We start from the raw sequence: 25,728 nt of genomic DNA, 5'->3' as shown, positions 1-25,728 counted from the left end.
GCTCCAAAATTACTTAAACACAATCCAAACACTAAATACATTCGAAAACAGAAATGTCATACGCTATAATCTAAGTATATTCAAAAGAATACTTTCAGCCTAAAATCGGCAGAAGAATAAGAATGTGTTCAGCCTCGGCCGGAAAAACAACGTTCTTATGAAAAAAGATAAAAGAAAAGAGTGTATTTCATGATATGAAACAAGAAATGTTTACAGCATTGGCTCGATTTCAGAAAAAAAGTATATTTTTGGCTTAATTATTGCATTCATCGTTCTGAATGATGAAGTATTCCTCATTAATAATTCGTCAAATTTAACAATGGAAATAATCGCCATAATGAAACACAGTCTCCTTTGTTTGATATATATTATTAAGTATTTAATTTATAACGTAATGTACACAGTTTCAAAAGCTTCACATGGGAGCAAGCTGGGGGTTGAAAGTAAACAGTTTTAAATTTTGAGAACGGGTAAGCTGAAGGTAAGTCAATATAATCATAATAATGAGTCTGTACTTCCAGCAAATTAAAATTTTACCACTACATTCGAGATATTTCCATGTTATATGTCCTGAATTGATGAAAGTACGTACGCATCAGGCAAGTTATGTCGTTCCATGGGCTGGCGCAAGAGGACTCGATGGAGGTCTGTAAGTTTAACGCAAAGATTTTGGAGGTATTAGTATCTATAAGAAACTCTTCCAATGTATCTTAGATTTTGTAAATTGCTAGTTTGCCAGCACCTTCCGTAAATTCAATGCGCTAACTGGAAATTCAATGCTTCAAGTTGAAGTGTTATGTTTTCGCAACAGAACGCTTATATGTTTCACTGCGGGATATAGGGTGATTTTGATTATTTTATGTGTTTGTTTTCGTTTTCACAGATCACGATGAATGGAGAAAGATTTTCATTTAGACTGCCATCGATGTATTTCCTCTTCCTTCAAATAACAATTGCTTCAGCAACAACAGGATGCCTACAATATAAATTCCTTAAAGAGCACGATGTTTCGCTAGAAAACCACGTCATAAAGTCATTACCAGATCTATTGCCTTACGCCTGTCGCTCACTATGCGTCCATACCACATTTTGTTTCTCAGTCAACATGAAAAGAAAGCAAGGGTCCCATTACGTAACGTGTGAGCTTAATAACTCAAGCAGAGTCGCTGATCCTCAGGACCTCATATCTGAAGCTGGTAGTGAATATCATCAAATGGCAGTAAGAGCTTTGTTTTGTTTTGTTTGAACGCTCTCCAAACTATTTTGTGGTTTTCAAAAATAATTTTCTCCGTGATAAATAGTACTGTTAGAGGCAAACGAGAGAATAACGTGGTTTTCTTTCATGCAAAAAAATAACAAACATCAAAATCATAATATCTAACTTAATACCATGAATTTTTACTACACAGCTTTTACCCCATATCCACGGATAAAGGAAATAGGGCGCACTAAAAGGAGAAAACCTTAGGACTTTTTGCTGACTGCTCAACTTGTAGGAATTTTATTGACAAAAACAGCTCCCTTTTTATGACAGCAGAAAGGACCCTGGAAAATTCATCCATTTATTTCTCATAGCCATTTATGATTCTACGATATGCCATGTTTCATTCCAATTCTCTTTCAATGCGAAAAACTTTACCGATGATGCAAAAATTCCGCAATCCCTAATGGTCCATGTTTAACTTTTTTTTTGATATAATAATACACATTTTTTTTCTTTTTTGTTTCACAATTGATATGGAAACATACGGAAGCGTGACGACCTGTTCAGTACCAGCTCATTTAGAGACCACTAAGGATTAATTGTGCGATTTTACATGGGAAAGTTTGAGAGTAAAAAAAACTGGAGGAATTCCACGTACAAGTTATAAAATAGTATTCAAATTTTCAGACCACCATAGAATTTCACACTTTACCGTTAGCTGTACCAAATTTGGCAACCTTAATAATTCTTGCAAGCGCTTTCTGTCACTGGTACCTGTTTGGAAACTTAGTCATTTTCTGACAGCCCGTGCCAGGTAGCATTTTCCAACATGCCTCGTGATCGCTGTGGCCTATCGGCATGAACAAGAAAACTGGAGTAACTTCTGACAAATACTAAACACAGTGACCTTTTAATTTGCAGGAAATTGAGCATTGTACCGCAAGCTTGTGTGTGAGTAAAGAAGGTTAGAACCGTTTTATATAATTTTCATGACTTAGAAATAAAAAATAAAACGACAACTAGTAATTAAATAGCTTGATGAGCTTGAAAGTTTGATGAGCTCGAAAGTTTGATGAGCCCGAAAGTTTGGATGTTATTACGTAACATGGGAAGTGATAGACCGGTTTTTACTGGAATGTAGTAATTTCAGGAGTAATGCATATTTGCTTTCGACTGGATATGCATTACTACTCTTGGTGATTGGTTTAAAAATCTTGCGCCACTGCTGTTCTCATCCAATCCGAGCAGTAAAACCAAAACCAATCGCCGCTCGCTCATAGCTTTGTGTCGGGCGCATGTATTTGTATCGAGTTTGATTGGTTCACTGGATTAGGAGTTGAAAACTGTGTTTTTGTACCGCTGAGGGTGTTTCATTTCAAAATGTCACAGTTGTTACGCATTAAGGTACCTGTCGGGTAACGTTTTCGATTAAGTGACCGAATAAAAAGCAAGTTGTACATCCCAGAAGACCGGTCCGAGCATACATTGGGAAAAAAGGGAATTTTTTCAAAATTCTGAATAGGCTCTGTATCACTTTTAGACGGAAATCGAATGCACTTGCACTCCACTTCCCCCCCACCCCTGCTCCCACCTCTCCAAGTTTCTAGGGGGCTTTGATAAAAGGCCCTGTTCCTTCTGTTCTTCATAGCTCTTCCTGATGGTTGGTATCGTTTCGGCTCCAAGTCACTGAAGTTCTTTTCTGAGAAGAAAACTTGGGAGCAAGCACGGCAGTTCTGTCAATCACTCGGCGGGGACCTGGTGTCTATCAACACCAAGGAGGAAAATGACTTTATTCATTCGTTAGTGGAAAAGACGGTCGAACGCCAAGGTAGGTAAAATCCGAAGCTAGGGGGAGAGTCCCATATGAAAAGGTCACGGATGCTAATCGAAAAATTTAAATTAAATCACAAAAAGAGACCACTCTGGGCATGACTCGAGCTCAAGATACCACCTCAAACGGAATAGGCTAGGTTACCAGCCGCTGTTCATTAAAGGAACCCGCGCTAGTAGACGGACTCGAGCCTCTTGAGCCTAAAAACGGAAAAAAGATTATTTTTATAGTTATTTCTTCGAGTGCACCCTAAAAGATACTTTGGCAGCTAAAAATATGGGCGTTTCGTCATCAATACCCTAAGTGAGACGAGAATCCTTGATTTATACCCCTAAGCGAGACGACAAGAATCCCCGACCTTTTTCATATGGGAGTTTCCCCCTCCCCCCCCCCCCACCGGGAGGGGGAAATAAGATCTAGATTTAGAGGAACTAAGTCAAGGTCTCTGAAAATATATTGTAGATATGTTTCTGTCCTCTGTTATTTTTTTCTGTCCCAGAGGCCTCCTATAACTTGAACGCAAGCTGACAGACTAGTTTGAGTGATATGTTAAACTATCGATGCATTTTCAAACTTACCTTACGAGAATTACCAGTATTTATTAAATCCATTTTGAAATCACTGGCTATCCTTGCAATCTGATTGGCTCTCAATGGTGCGATTTATTCACGAATCGCACTATTTTTTGCTCTAAATCGCATCTTTTTCTCAGCCATTGAGAATGGGACAGTAAAACAAAACAACAAATCAGATTTCAATATTAGTTTAAAGTAAAGAATAAAATTTCAGGAAAATGAAAGGCAAAAAGCCATTGTGTGGAGAATTTAGCAACTACTATTGCCAAAACTTTGTTGTTATTGTGTTTTTTTTTTTCCAAAAAACTTGACGAATGTAATTAATTACAGTTTCTAAATGACGATTATCAGCTCCTTCAGGATGAACACCTACTTTAATGGAAGTTTCCAACTTTCAGTGTCCATTTTGATGAATATTTTGGCAATTTTTCTTCAACATCTGCTCAAAATCCGTATGATACCGAGTCCAGTAAAACATAAACAAACGAAAACCACACAACAACAAATTCAGGGCCATCTCAAGAAGATAGATGTTTCCAGGTTTCTGGTAGTTTCAAACGAAGCAACAAAAGAGCTCGACTCTGTCGCTGTGAATAAACATAGTCAAAATACACCCCGCTCCACAAAACAGTGAATGAATGAATGAACGTCTTACGAAGCTGGTGTTAGTCCCGCCATCTTGGAAATATCTTGAAACAAATGGCGCCGCAAGAACTTGACAAGGTCCTGAGTATTGAGTCCTTCGCCGAGGTTACAAAAAGAAACGGAGATGATAACGAGCTGGACTCCCTTAAAATCATGCCATTAAACGGTATAAAAGAAAAAAACGTACCATCCACTGGGCATCGTGCACTCGAGGGAGTTTCACAACTCAAAAGAAATCCATCGCAGAATTACGCAGGATGCACCCTCAAATTCCTTCTCCAAAGACAATGAAAAGTCTCGGCCTCAACCACAGAAGAAAGAAAGACCTTCCATCATTGATTCAAGCGACGAGAATTGAACTTTTATACCTGAAGCAGACTACTTTCCTTCTGACTTCAAAACCGCTTGTTTCTTTGTCATGCTCGGATGAGTTTTCGTCACATGACATCGTTTTGCATACTAAATGAGACGTAAAGCCGTTTCCGGTTCCGCTTTTTTTTTTAACAAACCGGCTACTGGAACAATACACCAAAAGTCTAAAAATTAAGGCGATAAAATTGTGCGATTTCAAAATGGATCTAATAAAGTGGCAATTGAACTTCATGTCGTGCAATTTTGGTCTGAAATCATACTTGTGATTTCAAATCGAACTCGCGCTACGCGCTCGTTCGATTTTGAAATCACGCGTATGATTTCAGACCAAATTGCACTCCACTCAGTTCAATTACCATTATTAATCATCAGACTAGTTTCAGACCGGTATCAACTATAAAATACGAAAATTTCAAGTTTTGTTAAGATTGCAGATATTCTTCAGACATTGAGAGCTGCTGGCGTCTGGATGGTTTTGACAGCGATGTAACGTAAGTCAAAAGAAAAGAAAAGGAAAAAGATCTAGACCTCTAAGCTTTATTACTATTATCATTATTATTATTACCATTATTATTAGTAGTAGTATTACTAGTACTACTAAAATTACTATGACTATTATTATGACTATTATTACTATTATTAGTAGTATTAGTCATTTTTCATACTGAAGGGGGGGGGGGGGGGGGAGGGACAGCTTAATGCTACCGCTCAATCAAGACTCCGAATCCAGTGGTCTGGGTCGAAGCCCTGGCCGGAATCTTTTCATTGTTGTGTTCTTGTGCAAGACACTTTCAGTACTCTCATAGTGCCTCTCACAATAGGTACCGGTGAATATAGTGCTGGGGGTAGCCCTGCTATGGACTAGCATCCCACCCAGGGGGTAGTAGAAATATATCTAGTCTACGGAACCCAGGATAAGCTCCCGCGGTGTGGAACGTACTTAGCCCGGCGCAGATTTTTACCAAAACCTTTTCGCCTAGATTTTTCCTAGGCAATTATCTAGACAAAATCTACAGTGCTTACCAATTCTGGAAAACAAACAATTGCTTATACAGCGACTAATATCCCCACTCACCTTAAAGATCTCAATACCTTCAACTTTTCTATACAACTGAAATTTTATTTACCGTCTTAACAACATTCTGAAAACTTGTATTGATTTTCCTCATTTTATTATACCTTGTACACATCTCTCTATTAAAGATGATTTCCAGTCTGTAATGCGCACTCTCGAGAGTTTGTTTGCGTTTTTTGTTTCGTTTCATGTAAGACATTACAAAATGTAAACATTTCGCAACTTCTTACAAGAAGTAAATTCAGAGTTTCAAAAAAACCGCCATTATAGATGCGAAGCTTTTTGCTTCGTTCTTTCTCATATCACTTGATGAAAAAACTTCGCAGCTGTAATTAAAAATCAATGAAGCTGTTGGAAAGAGAATTTGAAAGGCCTCAAAGATAAGGTATGTGGAGTGAGAACGTATAATGTTTATAAACCTTAGGGTGCTGAGACTGTGCAATACGGACTGGAAATCATCTTTAAGAGTTCTGTATATTCTGAATGACCGTGAATAGAAACCTTACAATAGCTGGAGACTGACTTGAAAACGTTTGGTTTCCCTCAGTCTCCAGACTCAACTATACAGTATTTTTCTGTTCATCTATTTATATTTAGCCTAAATCTACTTGCGTTCTATCACGAATGCCGTTCTCTGATTGGCTACACTACTCACTATCTATTCTGTGATAGATAGTGAGTAGCGTAGCGGTGTGCCCTTGTTAACAAAATGACGGTCGCTTCTTGGCGTTTTCGAAGTGTTTGTGAAGAGGATTTAGATAAAGTTTTGAAAGACTAGTAGATTTATACTATTTCTATTTTCTATTTCTATTTCTATGCTTGATAGTTGACTCGAGCTGCGCCCTCGTCATAGAAATTGGGAGCGAATAAGCTGATTGTTTAATATCTTTTTGTGCAATTGTAAATCTATGAGCAAATAAAGTAGTCGTTGTTGTTTTTATTTTACTATAATACAGTTTACAAAATGGTGCTGTTTACAAATTCGACGAAGGCAAAACTGTTCTGTATTTGGATGGCCAACGCGCCTATGCAGAGACACCGGCTGCCAACCTGCAATTTCCCGCGTTCACCATTACGTTCTGGCTGAAGGCACTGAGTACAGGTTATATCTACAGTGACTGGACGAAGCCGAAAAAGTTTACACTTTGGACACACCAATCGTATAAGAGGTTGGCGTTCCAGTTAAGGAATAATAAGGGAGAAAGCCTGCTGTCGTATTACGGTGGGTAAGTGCATGGATGCAAATAGTTAATGGATAGAACTCCAGACGTATTTCGGATTTAAATTAAAGAGACACTATCCCTCGGGGAAGGGAACTCCCGGGGGCATTCTACACAAAGTTTTACACGGGGAGTCTCCGCCCTGAGGTTCAACCCCATACTCTTTCGTGTATCACTTTGACAGAAAAGGTACCCCTTTCTTCACATACCTACTTTGGAACACTGCATCCTTTTTCTAAACCCTTGGAATGAAGTTAATAAACAACCACTACAGGAGGATATCAAGGTCTATCAGGAGAGAACCAGAAGAAACAAGTATCATTCATTCAGTTCAGGTTGTGGCAAGAGTCAAGGACAGATTTCCCTGTCCTTTCATATACCTCAACTTGTGAAATCCCTATCCTGTTATATACCTGAAGCCTGGAAAACGTGGTCCTTTCGGGTGTAACCTCCCCGTATAGGCCATTACATGGAGTAGCTCCCCCTCCCCCCACCCCCCCCCCCTATTCCCGGGAGGGACCCACATGTGGAGGCCGGTCAGGGATGTTCGTCAGAAAATTAAATTAACTCCCTCAAGGAGACTAATCTGGGCGTTGGTTGGTTCTTTTCATTTGAATCCTAAAAGATAAAACTTAAGGACGGAAATTTATTCAGGTCCACCCTAAGAGATACTTTGACAGCGAAAAATAGTGCCGTTTCCTCGTGATAACCCAAGTGATCCCAAATAAACGGAAGACAAAACCCTATTATATCACAACAAAAATATAAATGATATCAAAGAGCAAAAGAAGGAAACCAGTAAAAGGTCATCGCAGGGAATTTCGTTGTAAGATGTTTTTATATTTGTTGTTTTTTGTAGAAAAATTCCTAGTAATGTTTGGGTGCACGTGGCAGCTGTGTGGAACGGAGAAGAACGGCTTGGTTCAACTTTCTTCGACGGTAGGCCAAGAGGTCGTCATTACGTTAAAGACGGGAAATCTAGCTACAGAGCCATGAATAACTCACACAGTGTTTACATCATAGGAGCTCAAAGCAAGACCAAGGCTGCGTCGGGAGACAAAAATCTGCATGGATTTATCAAAGAGCTGAAGGTTTTCAAGAGAGCTTTAAACCAAAGTGAAATACTGACGGAGGCAAATTTGTCTAACGCAAGTGGTACGTTTGACTGTTTCTCGTATTAATTCCTTATTCTTTATTTGTTCTTTATTTTTTATAATAATCACGATTATTGGATTACGGATTCACAGTAGCTGGCTTATTCCAGAGCTACGTGGCCGGAAGCTTTGAATTTTTATAAATTAAAAGAATATCACTTGCCATTCAGATCGAAAATTCAATTTCCTTCGAGGATAAACTCGAAGCCAAAAGATTTAGACTATCAGACCCAAAGCGCCTTTTGGGAAAATCTTTCTATAAATATAGTAAGTAAAATTTTTAACTTTAAAGTTGTATGACAAAAAGGAAATCGTAATTTGGATCGATGTATTTGGCTGGAAAGGTATTCTTGTCATGGAAATGTTTTGCGTTAAGCCATAATCAAGTTAGCCAAATTAGTTACAAGTCACAAATGTTTGAGGCCGGGTTATTACAATTAAAAAAATATCGGGAATCTGGTCCATAGGGCAAGGGGAGCAGACGATATATTTTCCGGTTTTTTTTAAGTTTATATCAGTCTTCATCTTCTCCCTCTGGGGTAAGAATCAGTTTTGAATTAACTATTTATTTATCTATCTATTTATTTATTTATTTATTTATTATCATTACATTATTTATTATTTCACCAATGGTTGCAACACGAATCCGACGTTCCTCTGTGGTTTTGCCGTAAACTAATTTAGCTGTTTTTAATTACAATGGAAATCCCTTGATTCTTTCCAGATTGGTCCGTTGCATGGACAGGCCTAAACGACATTTCGACTGAAAAAGAATATGTCTGGAGCAATGGAAACGTTGCTGTATTCACAAACTGGGAACCGGGACAACCGAGCGTTAATTCGACCGATGGAGACTGCGTGGTTATCGGTGGAGGGAATGGTACTAGTCGAGAAACATGGAAAGAGACAAACTGCGATGTGCAGTCGAACTTTGTTTGTGAGAAAACATGAACTCATCACAAAACACTATGCCGGAGAAATTTGGAAACGCAGCTTTATTTTTACAGTTAGGTTTACTGTCCACCCTAATCCGCCACGAAAACGGAGCTTTTCGAAAATAAACGCTCTTCAAACCGGAGGAATTTGAAAACGCCGGCTTTGCGTTCTAGTGTGAAAGGAAAATATTTTAATTTTGAAAACGGAGCTTTTCGAAAAAGACGGCGTTACGATAATCACGTGATTTCCCAGCCCGAGTTTTCCTCAAACACAAATCTAAAACGACCGGTGATTGTTGCGTTTTCAAACTTTTCCGGCGTGGTGTGGACAGAAAGCATTCTAGTAGCTATAACGGGGTATATTTATATTTAGGTGTAAGATAAATTGCAATCTCCAGAGTATCAGTGAAGGGAAGAGGATGAAATCTGAACAAGGATTTTCCGCTCATTGTAATTATATGAAAGAAATCTCGGTAGCTGATTAATTTACACTGTGACAACTCAAATGAAATGAAATTAAATCAAATTAAATTTATGTGGTATTGTTTATAATGAACAATTATGCTGTACATGTAAAGGTAGTGAAATCTTAGTGCTTTATCCTCTGACATGAAAGCTATTGAGCAATACTTTCCCTTGGTATCTGCGCTATTAATTATGCTGTACAACGTGACTATCATTCGACTGCAAATTAAATCTAATATTAAGAAGTAAGAATCGCTAGGAAATAGGAATTATCAAGAAATTCTGATTGTCATTGTTGAACAAAAGTCTTTGCCTTTTATATTAATGACTCTCTATCATTCACTTATAATGTCTCGATCTAGCGTCTGGTGCGCCGATTTACTTTTAGTAGCTCAAGGAGGGTGCTAATAAGTTAAACTGAGGGCTCTTACTAGGGGTGGGGCTTTCCTTTCCTTCTTATTGGCATGCACATGTGCCGAAAATCAGAATTTGATTTGGCACTTTAATGAACAACAGTAGAACACAACAGAACTTGTAAATTTTGTCGTAGGTTTTATAATTTTATTTTACTACGTACACTGTAAAGCGCTTTTGAGCATTTATAGAAAAAGCGCCATATTAATGGCTATTATTATCATCATTATCATCATCATCATCATCATTATTATTATTATCATTATTATACAAAACTGTGGCTTAAGAACTGTAACATTACGGTTTGGCATAATCATAAGTAGACCTTTCCAAAAACATCCGGATATTTTAGGGATATTTGAAAATCTCCGAGATATTTAGAAAATGCAGGGATATTTAAAAATATTCATAGCTTTTTCTGGCTTGCCGTGTGATTTCCTGGCTATCTCTTGATACAATCCTCTGTTCTATGCAAGAAACAATCCAGTTCAGTGATTTTCTACTCAAAAAATGTATTTCATATCACTGACAGGGCTAAAGTAGCAATTTTTTAAAATGGCGGATGCTGGTTACATCGAAGTGCCTGAATCGTCTTCCTCGAGCTCAACTCCTACTACTCCCGAAAATGTTGCTCTACGTGATTAAAAATCAGTGTATTTTTACAACAAAAATGGGAGAAATTTAGAAAAATTTTCGAGATATTTAGAAAAAAGTTTTGTGATATATTTAGAAGATTTTTGAAAATTTCCAGAAAGATACAAGTTAGGCATGCAATTCAGTGAAATTCAGTGAAAATTCAGTGAAAGGTCTAGTCATAAGACTTAGGTGCTAAGCATTACGCAAAGTACATAATGTCACTTTGTCACTATTGAAGCAGGCATGCATATTAGAAAACGGTGCTCAAAGGGGAACGCTCATTAAAAAGAGGCTCTTTACTGGAATTAGCGCGCTAAATCACCCATTTTTCTCTGTTGCATGAAATATCAATGAATTCAGCCAATCATTTAGAAATATCTTTCAACTACCTTATTACACCAAATTGTTGCAAAACTAGCACTTCTCTTGATGTTAAAAATGATCCTCCGAATTTACCAAAACTATCGGGTGATAAGCGTCAAGTATAACTTTACGATCTATTGTTCCATAGGGTGACCTTGAAAACATTTAAGTAATAAACATTCCACTTTACACTGTTATACATTGTTCGTGTCGTTACTCTTGTTAAAATGTTTGCTTCCACACAAGCGTAAGTGATTTTATGATGACTTTTTTCACTAGATAGTAATATATGAAACACGAAAGAACGTGTTTGACCACATTTCCAAAAACCGAGAATAGAGTTGAAAATAAGACGCGCACCGGAGTATTTTTGACGAGCTTCGAGGTGTTTGGAAATGTGGTCTACACGGTCATGGGTGTTTTATATATCTTCTCTATCGAAACTAAAACTAAGGAGAAAATGTAGAAACAAAATCGCAGAAATCTGTGCTAATTAAGGTCGGATATCCAAACACCGCCACGATCATGATTTCCTTTCTTTAAACTTGATGAGTTATTAATGAGTTTGCGAAGTCTAGATGACGTTTCTTTTCTTCCACGATGTGGGAGTCACGTCTACTCTTTATTTGCGTATGGTTACCTTTCCGTTTGTTCTGTTTCCGACCAATAATTATAACTTGTTCTGCTTAGAGACTTGGGAGGATAAAAGGCTAATCAGTTTTCTCTCGGACAGTTATGTGCCCGTTATTTGTAACTCTGGCGAAGTCTTTTTAAGTCTGGCGAAGGAGACAAAGGGTTTAGCTCTAGTGCTTTTCGCCGAGTTTTCGCGCCTCGAAGGGAGAGCTGAATTGATTGCTATCAACGTCTACTGTCAGTAGAATTTCTTCTGGAAACGTCAACTTCCTCCATTGCCTCTAGCAATGATGCCATGACTGCTTAACTGTGATTACATCTGCCAATGCAACTACACTCACAAGCTGTATTTGGCTCAAACTGTTTTCCAACACACAAACTCATTTTGGTCGTCACACCGTTTGACTTTCCATTGACTCTGATAAATTCCATCCCCTGTAACCATGACAACACAATCTTCATCACCAGCTAGCGAGCTTGGCTGCCCTGGAGACCAGTTGTTGAATGACGCAGCGCGTCCGTTTCCATGGTTACTCCAGACATAGTTTCCCTCCGATGAAATGTCGTTTAGACCGAGCCACACTCCAGACTGGGTGTTCTGCGGCGTTTGCGCTGTGAATAAAACAATGAATGCATGCTTTTGTTTATATAGAACGACAAAGTGGTAAAACGATTGCAATAACGTAACCAGAAAATCAATGTTTTGAAGTATTTTTTTTCAGGAGTTTTCTCTCGTCTGTCTGTCTGTCTGTCTGTCTGTCTGTCTATTTGCATAGGCGTACGTGGTGGGGGAGCGAGGGAGGCTGCAGCCCCCCCAGCTACGAAAATTACGTAATTTTTCGGGCAAAACGCTTATGATTCGGGCAACGACACTTGAGAGAAAATATTACAAAATAATGCTGTTGGCTTGATTTCCAAAACTCTCAAAAAGGGTTCCTAATTTTATGTCTCTCTGTGTTATTAGACGCCCGACCGGGGGTTCTGTAGGCCGTCGAGTGGTTTCTTAAAAGAGTTGCTACCTAAAGTAGGTACCATTTGTATCTGCTGCTGATCTGAATTATCGTTGCGCACCGAAGACGCCATGGTAATCAGTCGGGAAATCAGCCTTTCTTTTCCCTTCCGGCCTTTCCTTTTAGGTTTCAAGGCTTAGCTACTTTCTCTGACATTTGCCTTGCAAAAAAGGACTTAGACTGAAATTATTTGAGTGACCTGGGGTTTTCTGTTAGCTATAAGTCGGTTAAATGTGTATCGTGGAAATCCACGGTGAGGATATTATTTTCTTTCTCAATTTTCCATCGACAAAACAAGGACACGAATTAAAGCGAACGAAGACCAAGCCTTTTGTTTTCCTGAAAGCTCTGAAAAGAGTCGTTTGGAATGTCATAACAATGAGGTGTTTAAATTTTTTCTTGAAACTTTCTGTGGAGGTGTTTCTCTAGTATGTCCATGTTGTTTACTATCTTATTTACGCGACTTCTGAATTCATGGAAGGCTTGCAGTGTACGCTGCAAGTCTGCTGTGGCCAAAACAAGAAGGACTTCTAACAATGCCTCGTGTTGTTCTTTGAACATATCCTATCGTCTCGACGATAGGATAGCTTCTGTAATGGTCGTCCAAACGGCCCATGTCTCTATTACTGATCAGCCGATCGCTGAAAGAGCGCCGTAAAAAGAAATTTTTTTTTCTTTTCATAAGTTTTAAATTTTAATAGATTGAGCCTGTTGATAGAGGTCATTGAGTATGCAACCTTTCAATATAACTATCTTTGTGAACGTTTTTGTTTTTCACGCATTTTGAGTGCGTTTACATCCCGATTTCAACACTCACGCATTCGGGCATTGCGCAATTTTTTCGGGTAAGAAAGTCACCGCCCCCCACATCCGAAAGTGCCCACACGCCTTCGTCTATTTGTCTGTCTTCTCTCTGTCTGAACAGCTTTTTGTGCTTTTCATAGTTCTCAATGGCAGTTTTACGTGTTTCTCGCAGTCTTTTCATTTGCTCCTCTCAAGATTTAACATCTCTCAGGGTTTTCGAGCAGGGTTTTCTCAAGATTTTCACATGGTGTTCAGACGATTCTCACATGGCTCTCACTCCAGTTTACTACGTCTACACGTATCTTTCTCTAAGCATTACTCTGCACACGAAGTCATTTTTAACTCAAAAGAGAAAGTAGCTTTAACCCGGAAAAAGGTACATGTACGTAGGTAAATTAACCTGGTCACGTGACTGAGGACAACTCAAGATGTTCTTGGCAAAACCTTTTCTTTTCACATATTGTATGGTCAGTACTTTCTCCAGACCAGAATGACACTTCCTATTACTGATCAGAAGGGTAACCTATGAGGGTCTCAATGGGGTAAACCGTCCATAGTCAAATTAAATTACCAAAAAATTAATCGTCAACCATCAAAAACGCAATAGCCGTCAAATGTCTCAGATATCCTTAATTAATAACTAAACGATTGAGTTAAATGGGGTAAGGTTATGCTGTTTATAAATGATCGTTCTACTATATCACAGAAGTACATTTATGTGTAAGTCCTTTAACTTCTAGTCGTCAGAGCAGGCGATTGGTACGTCCAGCGGTAACGAAGGTGATCTAATTACGCTCAGAATTAGACACATATTTGAGGACTAAAACCGTATTAATGCACAAATTATAGGACTAATTGGATTATTCAAGTATGGGCAAAATTGAATCATTTTATGGCACATTACAGTTAAATTTGCGTTTTAATTTCATGTTACAAATGTCATTCCGAAAAAATTAACCGTCAAGCACCAAACGACCTAAAATTTAACCGTCAACCGTCAAAGGAACGGCCTCCTCTTATTGACACCCCCTAGTAAGGAAACCTACCTGCTTCTTGCTTGATTTCATTGGCGGTCAGCAGCCTTTTAAACACCTTGAGGTCTCTCACAAAGCCATAGAATGTTTCTGAAGAGTCCTTTTTCATTCCAACTTGATAGTACGTGTGAGAATTGCTCATAATTTCATAGCTCGATAAACCTGCGTTAGCTGCCTTGCTCGCAGACTCTACCCCATCGATGAATATCTTAGCAATACGGCTGACTTGAGACCACGTGACAGCCACGTGCACCCAGACGTTGTAAGAGATTGCTCTAAAGAAAATAGAAAATATAGATAACGCAATGATTAGTACCACTTTTAGCATGTCCATGAATATGATTTATTATATGGCTAGCTCCGTGAGAGAGCAAGATAAACCAAATCCTGCGCTGTGATTGACTACCCGATCGGGCACGGGCAAGATGGCTCTATCTCGCCCGCTCGGGACTACCCGCTGTCTCCCGCAATTGGTCAATTCATCATTGACCAAGCTTGTTTGGTCAGGATGGCTGGATATTGGCCTCGTTCTGTTTTAGCGATTTTACGGACCTCGACTCCGTCTCGGTCCATAAACACGTGAGAAAAGAACGAGGCCAATATCTAGCCATCCTGACCTCATGCTTGGTCGATAACCCATATGTATTCCCCTCTGTTTCCTATACCTTTAAGTTTTCAAAATTATTTAGTAAAAAAGATGAAAAAATTTTAGTATTATAGGTGAACTAACCGGTGGGGATTTGTTCAGTTGAGGAAATCAATTCAAATTTTTTCGTATATTGAAGAATATGACAAAAATGATAAATGTGGCTTTTTAGGTTTTTCAATTGCAAGTTCAAAACTCACGTATACATGGCCAATACGCTTTTTCCGTTCTTGTTTCTAAACTGGAAATAGATGACCTTCCAATCACCGTGAACCCAAATGGAAAACTGATGCGGTGCTGACCAGTCAGCGTAGATGTAGCCTGGTGTTTTGGCGGGCTCTAAGACCTTCACCCAGCACGTGATCGTAAATGCGGGAAATGGAAGACTGACGGCTGGCGTGTCAGCGTACGCTCCATTGCCGTCCATGTACAACGCTCTGACTCCGTCTTCGTATTGATAAGATGCTCCACCTTTCGGTCTGAAATATTAAAAAATAGTATAAATCTACTAGCGTTCTATCACAAATGCCGTTCGCTCAATCAAAGTAGCTGTGGGTTCATGAAGCAATAGCCGAGTGGATCCGCAGACTACTTTGACAATGTTATGGCGAAATTCATTGTCAATAACAGGACAGAAACATGGAAAACTGACGTCAATTTGTTTTTCACGATGAGAAATTGTCCAATCTCGCTCGTTGACGCATCGCATAAATTATAAATTTATGTGTTTGTTCGCTTATTGACAATGAAAATTAGTCGATGATCGAGCGCGCGAGAACTTCTACGGTTGTCGTAAAAAGAAATCTCGAGCTCATAATCAAATTGTTAATTTTTTAACGTTTTCCACCAACAAAATGACTAAATATCCAAGGGCATAACTAGTTCCTTCAAAGGACATTAGAGCTCTGGATAATTTATTCCCACAAAAACTGAGGGTCAAAGTTATCACTAAAGTGTTAACACTGAACATACATCACGTCAGTGTCAGAGCTGTCAAGAAGCCAGCAGCCAATCAAGTCATCTGTTGTGACACACCCTGCAAATTTGAGAGGAATACGTGAGGTGTGACAAATAGTTGACTTTCTCTTATTTTAAAATTTTGAAAATTGTGACAAATACGTTTAATTCTATAAACATACCAGCTTTTGTTTTTACATGTTGCAACAGGTTTCTATAAACAAACTCGTTTATATCTTGATTTGGGATGTAAGCTAACTCAGCATCGATGGAAACGCAAAATTCTTTTGCCCTCTGCCAAGTTCTCTTCACAGGAAAATACTTGTAGAGATTATTTTCTTGACGGTACCATCCATCTGGATAAACTACAAGCACAAAAAACATCAATAGTGGAATAGTGGCACAGGTAATTGTTCGTTTTTCCTAAATTAATCTTCTGACTATCCGCGTTCTCAGTTAATAGGCCAAATTTGTATTCCCGGTATTAGACTGAAAGCTGAGCTTGGAACTGAGGCTGAGAATTGAGAATCTTGATCTTTTTTATTGAATCTCTTTTTAACCGCCTGAGCCTCCATTCCAAGCTAGTTCCAATCCAATACCGAGTATACGAATATGACCCATTCTTCTTGGCTTCAACTTAAAAGAAGACCTGAAGCATTCCAGCACTAATGACCTAAGTAACTCTTCTTAAATATGTCGTTTAGTTACTCTTTCTCTTATTGGCTGGTGAATCGATTTGAATTTTACCGCGCAAGTAACAACCAATCAGAGACGCTATGTGAATCTTTGTCTAACTACGTCATTAGTGTGGAATTTTTCTGGGCCATTATCATGAAGAACTAGGATTGAGCAGTGGAGAAGAGATGTCTGTGTAAGCCGTAGTTACTGAGTCCTTAAAAGGCCTGGATTCCCGCGTAACATAATATACTGTAGGCAAAGTGATCAATAAGCCACTTACTAGCTCTTCTAAAATATGAATCACTTCCTGAATGGTAGATTTCCAGCTACAAAGAAAAACAAATGATATCATAAGGTGAAAGTCATATTTCAGCTAGTTCCGCTCCGTTTTGCCTTCTGTTTTGCATTCTGCTTTGTATCTCGCTTCACGTTCTGTCTGCTCTTTTTCGTTCCCTTTTCCACTCCGCTTTCCGTTCCGTTTTCACTTTTTTTTTTTTTCGTTTTGCGCTTCTTTTTGTGTCGCTCTACACGTTCGTTTTACGTTCTATTTCGTTTTCTGCTTTGCGCTCAGCTCTTCAGTATACGTTTTGCGTTCCGCGTTCCATTCCGTTTTGCATTCTCTATTGCTTTCAATTTTCTTTTTGTCCTCTTTGTGCATTGTAAGCAGGTTAAGTCACTAAGTCAACAGGGGCGGAAAATTTAAAGGAACGCAGACAGAAAATTTCGTCAGGCGCCTTAATAGTTACTTCCGAGCAAAACTTACCGTAAACCCTCTGTATTCATACCCAGGCTTTTTAATCAATTTTCTAGGCTCGACATCTTTGGTGGAATTATTCGATTCACACAAGTATGAACCTGGTTTTATCTGACAAGATAAATGACGTAAACACTTTTAGAACACACAGCGCTCGGAACAACAAGTACAGATTAAAAGATAGTACTTATGAGATGGATTTCTCTTGCTAAGTGTTAAATATAAGAGAGGACAAATGGTTATATATAAGAGAGTTAATTAACAATTAGACCCGTAGCCCGCAAGGGCTACGGGTCAATAGCCCATGAGGCGAAGCCGAATGGGTTTTATATTGACCCGTGGCCCTTGAGGGCGAAGGGTCTAATTGTTTTAGTATCACCCAACTAGTCGGACAGAAAAGGCAATAATAAAGTTAGCAAATGCAAGTTGAAGAAATATTTGTTTGGGAATAAAACGAAAGAAAGCGTCACGCTCGATTGCGCCAATTTCGCTACTCGAGGACTATTACTAATAGTCCTCTAGTAGCGTAGCCAATCAAAATGCAGGATTTGCATTAGTCCACTAGTTGGGTGATACTAATTCCCAATACATACCTTATTCTCCTCTGAGGATATGATAAGACATATCCGGTTCGATGTTTGATTTGTTTTTTACCACAATATCAACGTCGAAGAAAATGTTTGTTTTTTTCAGAGCGCGACCAAGAGCCTGACAAATTGACACGAGCAGCATTATCTGGACTCTTATCGACAACGGCAAATTAGGCAATCAGATTGCGAGATTAGTAGCAATCGTGGTAAAAATTTCCTTTGACTAAAAGAATGAACGAAAGATCTATGGTGTCACCACCAGAGCAGCCCGCATTACGTCATGTAAGACGGTGCAGCTTACTGCAGACATCCAGTTACTCTGCGGTTCGGAATCCTATATCCTTGAATCTGATTGGCTAATCGCGCATGCTCCAGTGGTCAGGATTTTCCCATCCGGACCTCGAGTGCGGAGCGCTCCGAAATTTCCAACTTTGGCAAATTTTCAAGTTTTTTGTTACATTGTAAAACAAAGTCAACATTCAACACAGAGTCAAACAAGTATGCAAACAGTATCACTTTGTGTGCCCGAACTGTCAAACACACGCGTACGCCAGATTTAAACTGAACGGTTTTATTAAAAATTCAACACAAAAGTTGCTTTCAAAGGGACACCGAAGAGAAAAATAAAAATAAACACGTTCTTTGCCGGCCTTGGTCGGTCCTTATTGGGAAAAAAACTGTGCCCTCAGTCTTGAGTAAGCATTTTTTTTTCCAAATAAGGACCTCCCCGCCGGCTAATAACTCCTTTTTCGTGTAAGAATATTGTTTTTCCGGCCCAGGCTGAATATTCTTATTTTTCTGCCGATTACAGGATTAAAATATTGTTGTGAATATTCTTAGATTATAGTAATAACGTCAAATTATCTGTTCTATCATAACTTTGATGGCGTTGGAGTAATTTTTGAGCCAGTCTGCAGGCAACAGAAGCCTGATCTGACACAGAGCGTCTTGCAGAAATGTTATTGGATCAAACATATAGCTGGTGCTATTTTTGTGGGGTTTTTTGGCTGGTTTTGTCGTTCAGGGCTAGGAGAATTTTATACAGTTCAGTTAAAAACATATAACTCTATTGTACTTACAAAAAAATATATATTATTTTCAAAATCTCAGCCTCGGGTTTCTTTTTAAAATATTCTTAAAGTTTGTACATTTCAGCCTCGATATTCTTATAAAGTATACTGTTATAAAAAAGAAATAATGTATATCTCTTACATATAGCTAATTTACTTTCGTTAGACAAATAGACAAAAATATAACAACGGTGTGTGTTACCTTTCTCACATTGACAGAGAAACAATTCACTGTAGTTCTACAATGCCACAAACAGTCATCTGGATACAACGAACTTGTTTCAATCACGTGACCATCCAAAGCAAAACCAATTTCTCTGTGAAACGGAACTGACTTGCACTGTTGTGTGAAACTGTGTACGAAAGTTCTTGTGACGAAAATACAAATGTACAAGTGCTGCCAAAAAGTCTTCATGTCTGCAAAGCAAACACTGAATACTAAGTTTGCAAGTTTCACTACGGTAATTAAATTTCACATAGATTTATGGCTGGGATTAAATTTTATCCTATTCAACAGTCTTGCAAGGAAAAGCTGATAACAGATGTTTTTAAATGAATCAACACAAAAACAGATAAAATCGTCAATAGAGAGGAAGAAGAACTTGGCTCTATGCTTTATTTTACTTATTCATTTTATAGTGGTCTCCAAAGCATTTTTTTTTTATATTACACAATAAGCTCTAAATCTGATCTGACCAGATTTTTGAGTCCGCCTTTTTCCATTTTTCCGACTTGCGTTAATCACAGTCCCAAATAAATATTCAGATTACAATTAGAAATACGACTAAGATAGTTTTGCCAAATTTAAAAAGTACGCCCCTGACTGGTTTATTTAACTTTCGCGAGAAGAGAAAATGACATCGTTCTGAAAAAAGAAAAGCGAAAACAACTCTTTTTTAAGGAGGGAGCATTGTACATAAATTAAAGTATCTAATACAATAGTTTCAATTTTCGCCTAATTAATGCAACAAACGTCGAAAAAACATCAGATGGCGTACATATCGTGATTTCGCAAAACTAAATTAAAACTGCGTCTCACATCTGTCAACAGCTTGACAACTGTGAGCAAAAAGAATACATATTTTCCGGCAGACTGTTAACTATATCCGCCCTCTGTTTCACCCATCAAAGCGAGCGCCATTTACCAACTGCATTAAAAGAATAAAAATATATAGCTCCTTGTTTGCTTCTTATCTTAGAATTCAACCTATCCTGCACGGTTTAGCTAATGAAACGTTATGAAATTTTCGACTTATAACAGTCTGGACATCTTGTTTTTCATTAACGGTAAAAGTCGCAAAGTACTTTTGTCGCTCCTTCTTTGGAAGATGGCAGTTTGCTTACCACAAAAAAAGTCTGTAATATTCATTCCATGTCTTATTCGCCCAACAAGGATTTCTTTCCTTTCTATAGAATAACTGACCTTCTTGAAACTAAAAAATAATGTAATTATTTCTTACGACGTAGAGGAAGATGGAAAACAAATATTTTTCCATATTGCAAATCACCTGCCACACATTTTGAACGTGTCATTGCGCAAAAAATCCATCTTACTATGTTCTATGACTTGAATTGTATACAAAATGTGACCAGCACCTTGGTCTGAGACTAAACAAAGCCATGCAAAAATAGCAAAAGAGTTTCGTCAAGAAGATTCAAGCCAATACTTACTTAGACTGGCCAGTTCGCGATCCTTGTGAATACTGAATTTAAGATGCTCTGAAACATAATTATGCACCTTTAAGAGTGCTTGCTACAATATTACCTGGGCAACATTAGACGGTACAGGATATCAAAATGCAAGCGAGACAAAAAGGCGCTAAAAGATCGCTTCCATTGATGATTCACCAGTGAAATAAAAAATTCATTTACTCTTCTTTTGTTCTCGCGAAATGATATTTAGCTATTGACAGAAAAAAATTAAAAAACTGCTTCCTTTTCGCTATTTTATAATCAATGAGACCAGTACAGTCGGTAACTACGTGTTCAACAATGATTGTACCAACAGGTGATAAAGAGTGGTTCAACCGCCATTTTGGAAAATTGCTGCTTCAGAGGTTTTAGTGATGCGTAATAAATTTTTCAAGGGGAAAGTCACTGAACTGAATTGTTTCTATCATAGAACTGAGTATATTGCTTTAAGAATATAGCAAAAATAACACAGGGCTACACCAAAAACGCAATAAATATTTCGAAATATCCCTAAATTTTCGAAATATCTTAGCTTCTCTGAATATCTCAGAAATTTCTAAGGGCCCATCATTAAACCTTTTGTTTGGTGACGTTTTCGTTGCTGTTGTCGTCGTGGTTTGCTTAAGTTCTATCAAGAAGATATGCTTGAGCGTGACTGCGTTCTCGCTTAGTTAGTTCCCTTTTGAAAAGGTTAACAACCATTTTTGAGCTGACTCTTTGTCTAGACAAATAACTAAGATAAGCGGAAAGATACCTGGCTCTGGCAAATAAGAAGCTCTAAGATTTTAGAACTGAGCCTCAAAGTAAATATTTAGCGTTGAAATCGAATTCACTTTGAAAACCTTTCCATGAATTTATCTGCAAAGAGGAAAATTCATCATTTACCGCGTTAGTTCTGAATACCAATTAGGCAACAATGTGGGAATAGCTAGTGCTGGAAAAAACTGATTCTGATGAGAAAATAATCAAGAGAACGTTTTCAGCGAAAATATGTATCAATTAAATAATACCTGAAAAAAGTTAAAATTGACTAGTGAATCAGACATGAGACTTGGTCTTCTAAGCGTGAACTGTAACTTCCTCTTGTGGTAAACACTACACAAAATAAATTCCAGCTAAGGACTAATATATATTAAAACATATACGATACCTTTCTAATGGGGGAATATTGAGTATTTGGTGATTTTGGCTAATTTTACCTGTTATGTTGTGTTTTTCTTGGATGTAAACGCTGAAGGTTTAAACTTAACAGCCTTCCTGCTGGGTAATTTTTTCTTCCGGTGATGAGGACTAAGTGAGCACAGACAGTTTGTTTAATGTAAATATTTAACCGTAACTTATAAATAGTTAATGCAATTTTTCATTTTTAGATCCGTTTTTCTCTCAAAACTGCTTATCTTATAAACTATCAATGGTTAGCCCAAATAATGAAATTTTCTTAGACGCTTTTTCTAAAATTTTAAATGTTTTGAAAACCCGTTGTCATTCTCAAACTTATCGGTTTTTTTCAACGCCTTTTCAAAATATATGGCTTACAGCCACGTGTAGACTGTTCTCAGCCTCTCCAGTTTTCAACGCACGCGAAATTAAGAAAAAAACGAACTAAGCGAACGCGAGCGCGAAACTCAGTCCCGACCCCCTGCCCCGTCAAGTATCCTGTTTTAGGCTAGCGTCGAGTTCTCTCGCGATTTTATCCGCGCGTTCAACGAGCGAATAAAAATACAAGAAAATAGAGGTCAGCGAACAGTCTTAGTGAAGTGAGAGTAAATTCAGTGTTAGTTGTAGAATTCGAACTGTGTATGTCTGCAACTCGGAATGTGTAGAAATGACCTCTGAGACAACAGGGAAATTATTGTAATTAGCCTGTCAAGCCAGGCTAGGACCATGTGTCCCTACGTGTTTCAATTATCCTGATGCGAAGAAAGATGGAATAATCCACCCAACAAAATTCCACACAATGAGCCAAGCAGGCTGCATAGTTGTATATTTAAAACTTTGAAATTGTAACCTAAATCAGACGTTTGAGGCCTGTAGAAAATTATTCTGTCGTACTTTCGTTGTTATATTTTGCTTTTTTGATGTTTTTTTTTTTTCAAATATGCATGGGAACTCGCATGTTAGCTGAAACGCAGATGTTTTGCAAGCGCTCTACGGGACGTCAGAATGTATTTACAGAATCAAAAATCTACACTTTCTTTTTCTGTTGCCTCGTCCATCTTCCTGTTCTTTTTAGAATGATTGGGGAGATTAAAGTGTCTCGCGATGACGACTAGGCGACCGATTCCGAGAACACCTTCGTGACGTAGAGAAAGACGACAAAAACGCATCTAAACCGGTCGAGAGACACTTTAATCTCCCCAATCATTCTAAGCAACATATGGCAGTCTGCGGCCTTTCCCTACATCAAGGAAGCATGGAAAGCCGCAAAACGCTAGCACAAAAATTTATTTTTTAAATTAGCACTCTTAATCCTCACGGTATCAACGAACGCTTTTCATTCAACAAATTTATTCTGTTGTTTTTCACGTTACCATGCACCAACCAATAGCGTAGCTCCATCTTTCTATATATAAAAGCACACACAGCCCACAATTCCTCGATTCACTCCGACGAAAGGCTAACGCTCGAAACGTCAGCTTTCGAATCTCAGAGACGATCCAAGCAATTGAGAGCGATAAGGCTCCTATGAGCCGAAAGCGCGCGGTCAAGGCCTAGGCCCGACAACAATCATTTTGGCGCCAGATGGAACACTATTTACAGCGGTCTTACCCAAGCGAGTATAAGAGGTATCGCTGACATACATTCATTATTATTTCGATAGAAGACTCGAGCAGTTGTGCCTAGTTCGGCTCATCAAGTTCAAGAGCAAACCTCTTGAAGAGAATGTCGAGCAAAACATGGCTCCGGCCGAGTTATTCACCGTAGGATAACCCTAAACAGCTAGAGGTAACTTTTGCCCCTTCTATCATACTTCACCTTTCACTTTCGTGTTTGTACCTGCCGTATGTGTTTATCCCTGGGCCGCATGGCGTTTTATTCAGTTGGTCTGCCCCCTTTAGAAGTTTTGGTATTTATTTTCCTATTCTATTTTTGTACGTTTAGTCTTGTTTTAGCGGGGTTTCATCGTCTTTTTCTTTGTCGAGTTTACTCAAATTTTGGGCAGTTTTTTTTTTTTTTTTTGCACTCTCTTCATTACTGCGTGCTCGCTTTTACTTTTTGCATGTTCATAGCAGTATCACATTCAATTGCTTTCCTACTGCTTTTCCGACTATATATTGTTTCGTTCTATTTGGTTTCCTCATTACCTGGGTCTAGTTTTATATTTTTGGGGGGGGGGGGGGGGGCATTCCTTTTCTTCTTCTGCCACCCCGTATTTCCCTTGCACAATACGTTCCATAATTTGATTCCGCCGATGTTTAGTTCGTATATAGTTTCCGGCATGAGATGCTTCATTATTTGTTTCCTCATTGCCGATGTTTAGTTCGTATATTTTCCGGCATAAGATGTTTCACCATTTGTTTCCTCACAGTGGCCGATGTTTAGTTCGTATATTTTCCGGCATGATGATGTTTCACTACCGTAAATTCTCGAATTAGCGCCCGGAGCACTTATTTCAAATTTAGGAGAAGACGGGGGGCGCTTATTCGAGGGGGGCGCTTAATCGAGGGGGGACGCTTATTTAATTTTTCCCAAATCTTGGCCTGACATGATCATTTTTTAAATAAATCATCTGCACGTAAACAGCAACACGAGGTGTTTATCGACATAAAAAGCTGATCCTAAAGTTTAAATCACGGCACCGTTAGTACGTTTTCCAAACTTAACGAGTGTACAAACTGAAACAATGCACAAATTTAATACTACTCGACGAAATACCATTCAGATTTATTTCTCTAATCGATGAATTGACGGCCTTACGAGATGCAAGATCATTGATGTTTGCCGCGTTTTACGCGGGTCGCCATTGGTTTCGATGGACTTATTATTGTGAAATAATTCTTTAGCAGCTTTAATTTTAGTATTAACTTTGTTACGCATTCTTTTGAAGTTGGCCCAATCGTGCGGATCATTCGACTTGATTGCTTTGATCTTTGATAATGATGATGATGACGAAAACTATACGGCATTTGTTGTCTCATTACTTGTCAACAAAATGGGGAGAGGGGGTTCTTATTCTAGGAAGGGGCGCTTATTTTAAATTTCGGCCGATAGGAGGGGCGCTTATTCGTAGGGGTCACTTATTCGAGGGGTAGGGGGGGGGGGAAGGCTAATTCGAGGATTTACGGTAATTGTTTCCTCATGGCCGATGTTTAGCTCGTATATTTTCCGGCATGAAATGTTTTATCACTGGTTTCCTCACGGCTAATGTTTAGCTCGTATATTCTCAGGCATGAGATGTTTCACTATTTGTTGCCTCATGGCCGATGTTTTGGTTTGTGAAAATTTTCCGGCATGTGATGTTTTATTAAGTTTATTGTTGCATCATGGCCGATGTTTAATTTGTAACTACTTTGGTCCGAGATGTTATTATTTGTTGTCTTATGGCCGATGTTTAGTTCGCATTTTTTTCGCCGTGAGACGGTTGGCCTATTATTTGTTGCCTCGTAAACGATGTTTTGGTTGTAAATATCTACGACATGAAATGTTCTGTTATTGTTACCTCATGGCCCATTGTGTGTTGCTTTTGTCAGTTCTGTCCTCATTCCTGATGTTTAGGGTAAATGTTTTTCGCTCTTAAATTTTATGTATGCTTTCCATTTGGTTTACGACCTTTCTGCTTTTACGGTACCATAGGTTTTTGCTGTTCCTTATCCGTTTGGTTTGAATTCTTTGATTTGCCCAATTTAGTTTTCTCAGTTAAATTTGTACTTTACTCTATGCTTCTTCTGTTCATGTGTTTTGCATAATGTCCTACCTCCCTTCTTCCCTCACATCTTATTGTTCTTTTCCTACTGGATTTCAGCATCTACG

General features: G+C 38.5%; 2 protein-coding genes across 2 annotated transcripts; one reads left to right on the top strand and one right to left on the bottom strand.

Annotated features, from left to right (window-relative positions):
• The first annotated feature begins 838 nt into the window (after positions 1 to 838).
• LOC149114511 (macrophage mannose receptor 1-like) lies at positions 839 to 9,544 on the top strand. The gene is made up of 7 exons (XM_089287679.1): positions 839 to 1,219; positions 2,126 to 2,168; positions 2,853 to 3,032; positions 5,055 to 5,118; positions 6,659 to 6,928; positions 7,782 to 8,077; positions 8,801 to 9,544. The coding sequence occupies exons 1-7, from the start codon at positions 860 to 862 to the stop codon at positions 9,025 to 9,027; spliced, it is 1,440 nt and encodes a 479-aa protein (XP_089143805.1). The 5' UTR covers positions 839 to 859; the 3' UTR covers positions 9,028 to 9,544.
• A 471-nt stretch (positions 9,545 to 10,015) lies between these two features.
• On the bottom strand, positions 10,016 to 20,945 carry LOC110062116 (uncharacterized). The gene is made up of 9 exons (XM_020768978.2): positions 20,737 to 20,945; positions 19,268 to 19,482; positions 17,415 to 17,516; positions 16,932 to 16,977; positions 16,156 to 16,338; positions 15,989 to 16,052; positions 15,217 to 15,495; positions 14,383 to 14,645; positions 10,016 to 12,134 (listed from the first exon to the last, which is right to left on the bottom strand). Exons 2-9 carry the CDS (start codon positions 19,478 to 19,480, stop codon positions 11,878 to 11,880), a joined length of 1,407 nt encoding a protein of 468 aa, XP_020624637.2. The 5' UTR covers positions 19,481 to 19,482; positions 20,737 to 20,945; the 3' UTR covers positions 10,016 to 11,877.
• Between the last annotated feature and the right edge of the window lie 4,783 nt (positions 20,946 to 25,728).

The sequence above is a fragment of the Orbicella faveolata genome, unplaced genomic scaffold (assembly GCF_042242905.1).
Source record: "Orbicella faveolata isolate gen_17 unplaced genomic scaffold, um_ofav_v1 contig_14, whole genome shotgun sequence".
Classification (NCBI taxonomy): domain Eukaryota; kingdom Metazoa; phylum Cnidaria; class Anthozoa; order Scleractinia; family Merulinidae; genus Orbicella; species Orbicella faveolata.
This window is presented reverse-complemented; position numbering and strand designations above follow the sequence as displayed.

What these genes read in the sequence shown, in the direction of transcription:
- LOC110062116 (XM_020768978.2), bottom strand. Translation starts at nt 19,480, where the DNA reads ATGAAGACTTTTTGGCAGCACTTGTACATTTGTATTTTCGTCACAAGA. An exon ending in ATGAATACAGAGGGTTTACG is followed by an intron (nt 16,978 to 17,414) that starts GTAAGTTTTGCT and finishes TTTTCTTTGTAG; the next exon opens with CTGGAAATCTACCATTCAGG. An exon ending in AGCGTATTGGCCATGTATAC is followed by an intron (nt 14,646 to 15,216) that starts GTGAGTTTTGAA and finishes TATTTTCTTTAG; the next exon opens with AGCAATCTCTTACAACGTCT.
- LOC149114511 (XM_089287679.1), top strand. Translation starts at nt 860, where the DNA reads ATGTGTTTGTTTTCGTTTTCACAGATCACGATGAATGGAGAAAGATTT. An exon ending in CTTGTGTGTGAGTAAAGAAG is followed by an intron (nt 2,169 to 2,852) that starts GTTAGAACCGTT and finishes TGTTCTTCATAG; the next exon opens with CTCTTCCTGATGGTTGGTAT. An exon ending in CTGCTGTCGTATTACGGTGG is followed by an intron (nt 6,929 to 7,781) that starts GTAAGTGCATGG and finishes TGTTTTTTGTAG; the next exon opens with AAAAATTCCTAGTAATGTTT.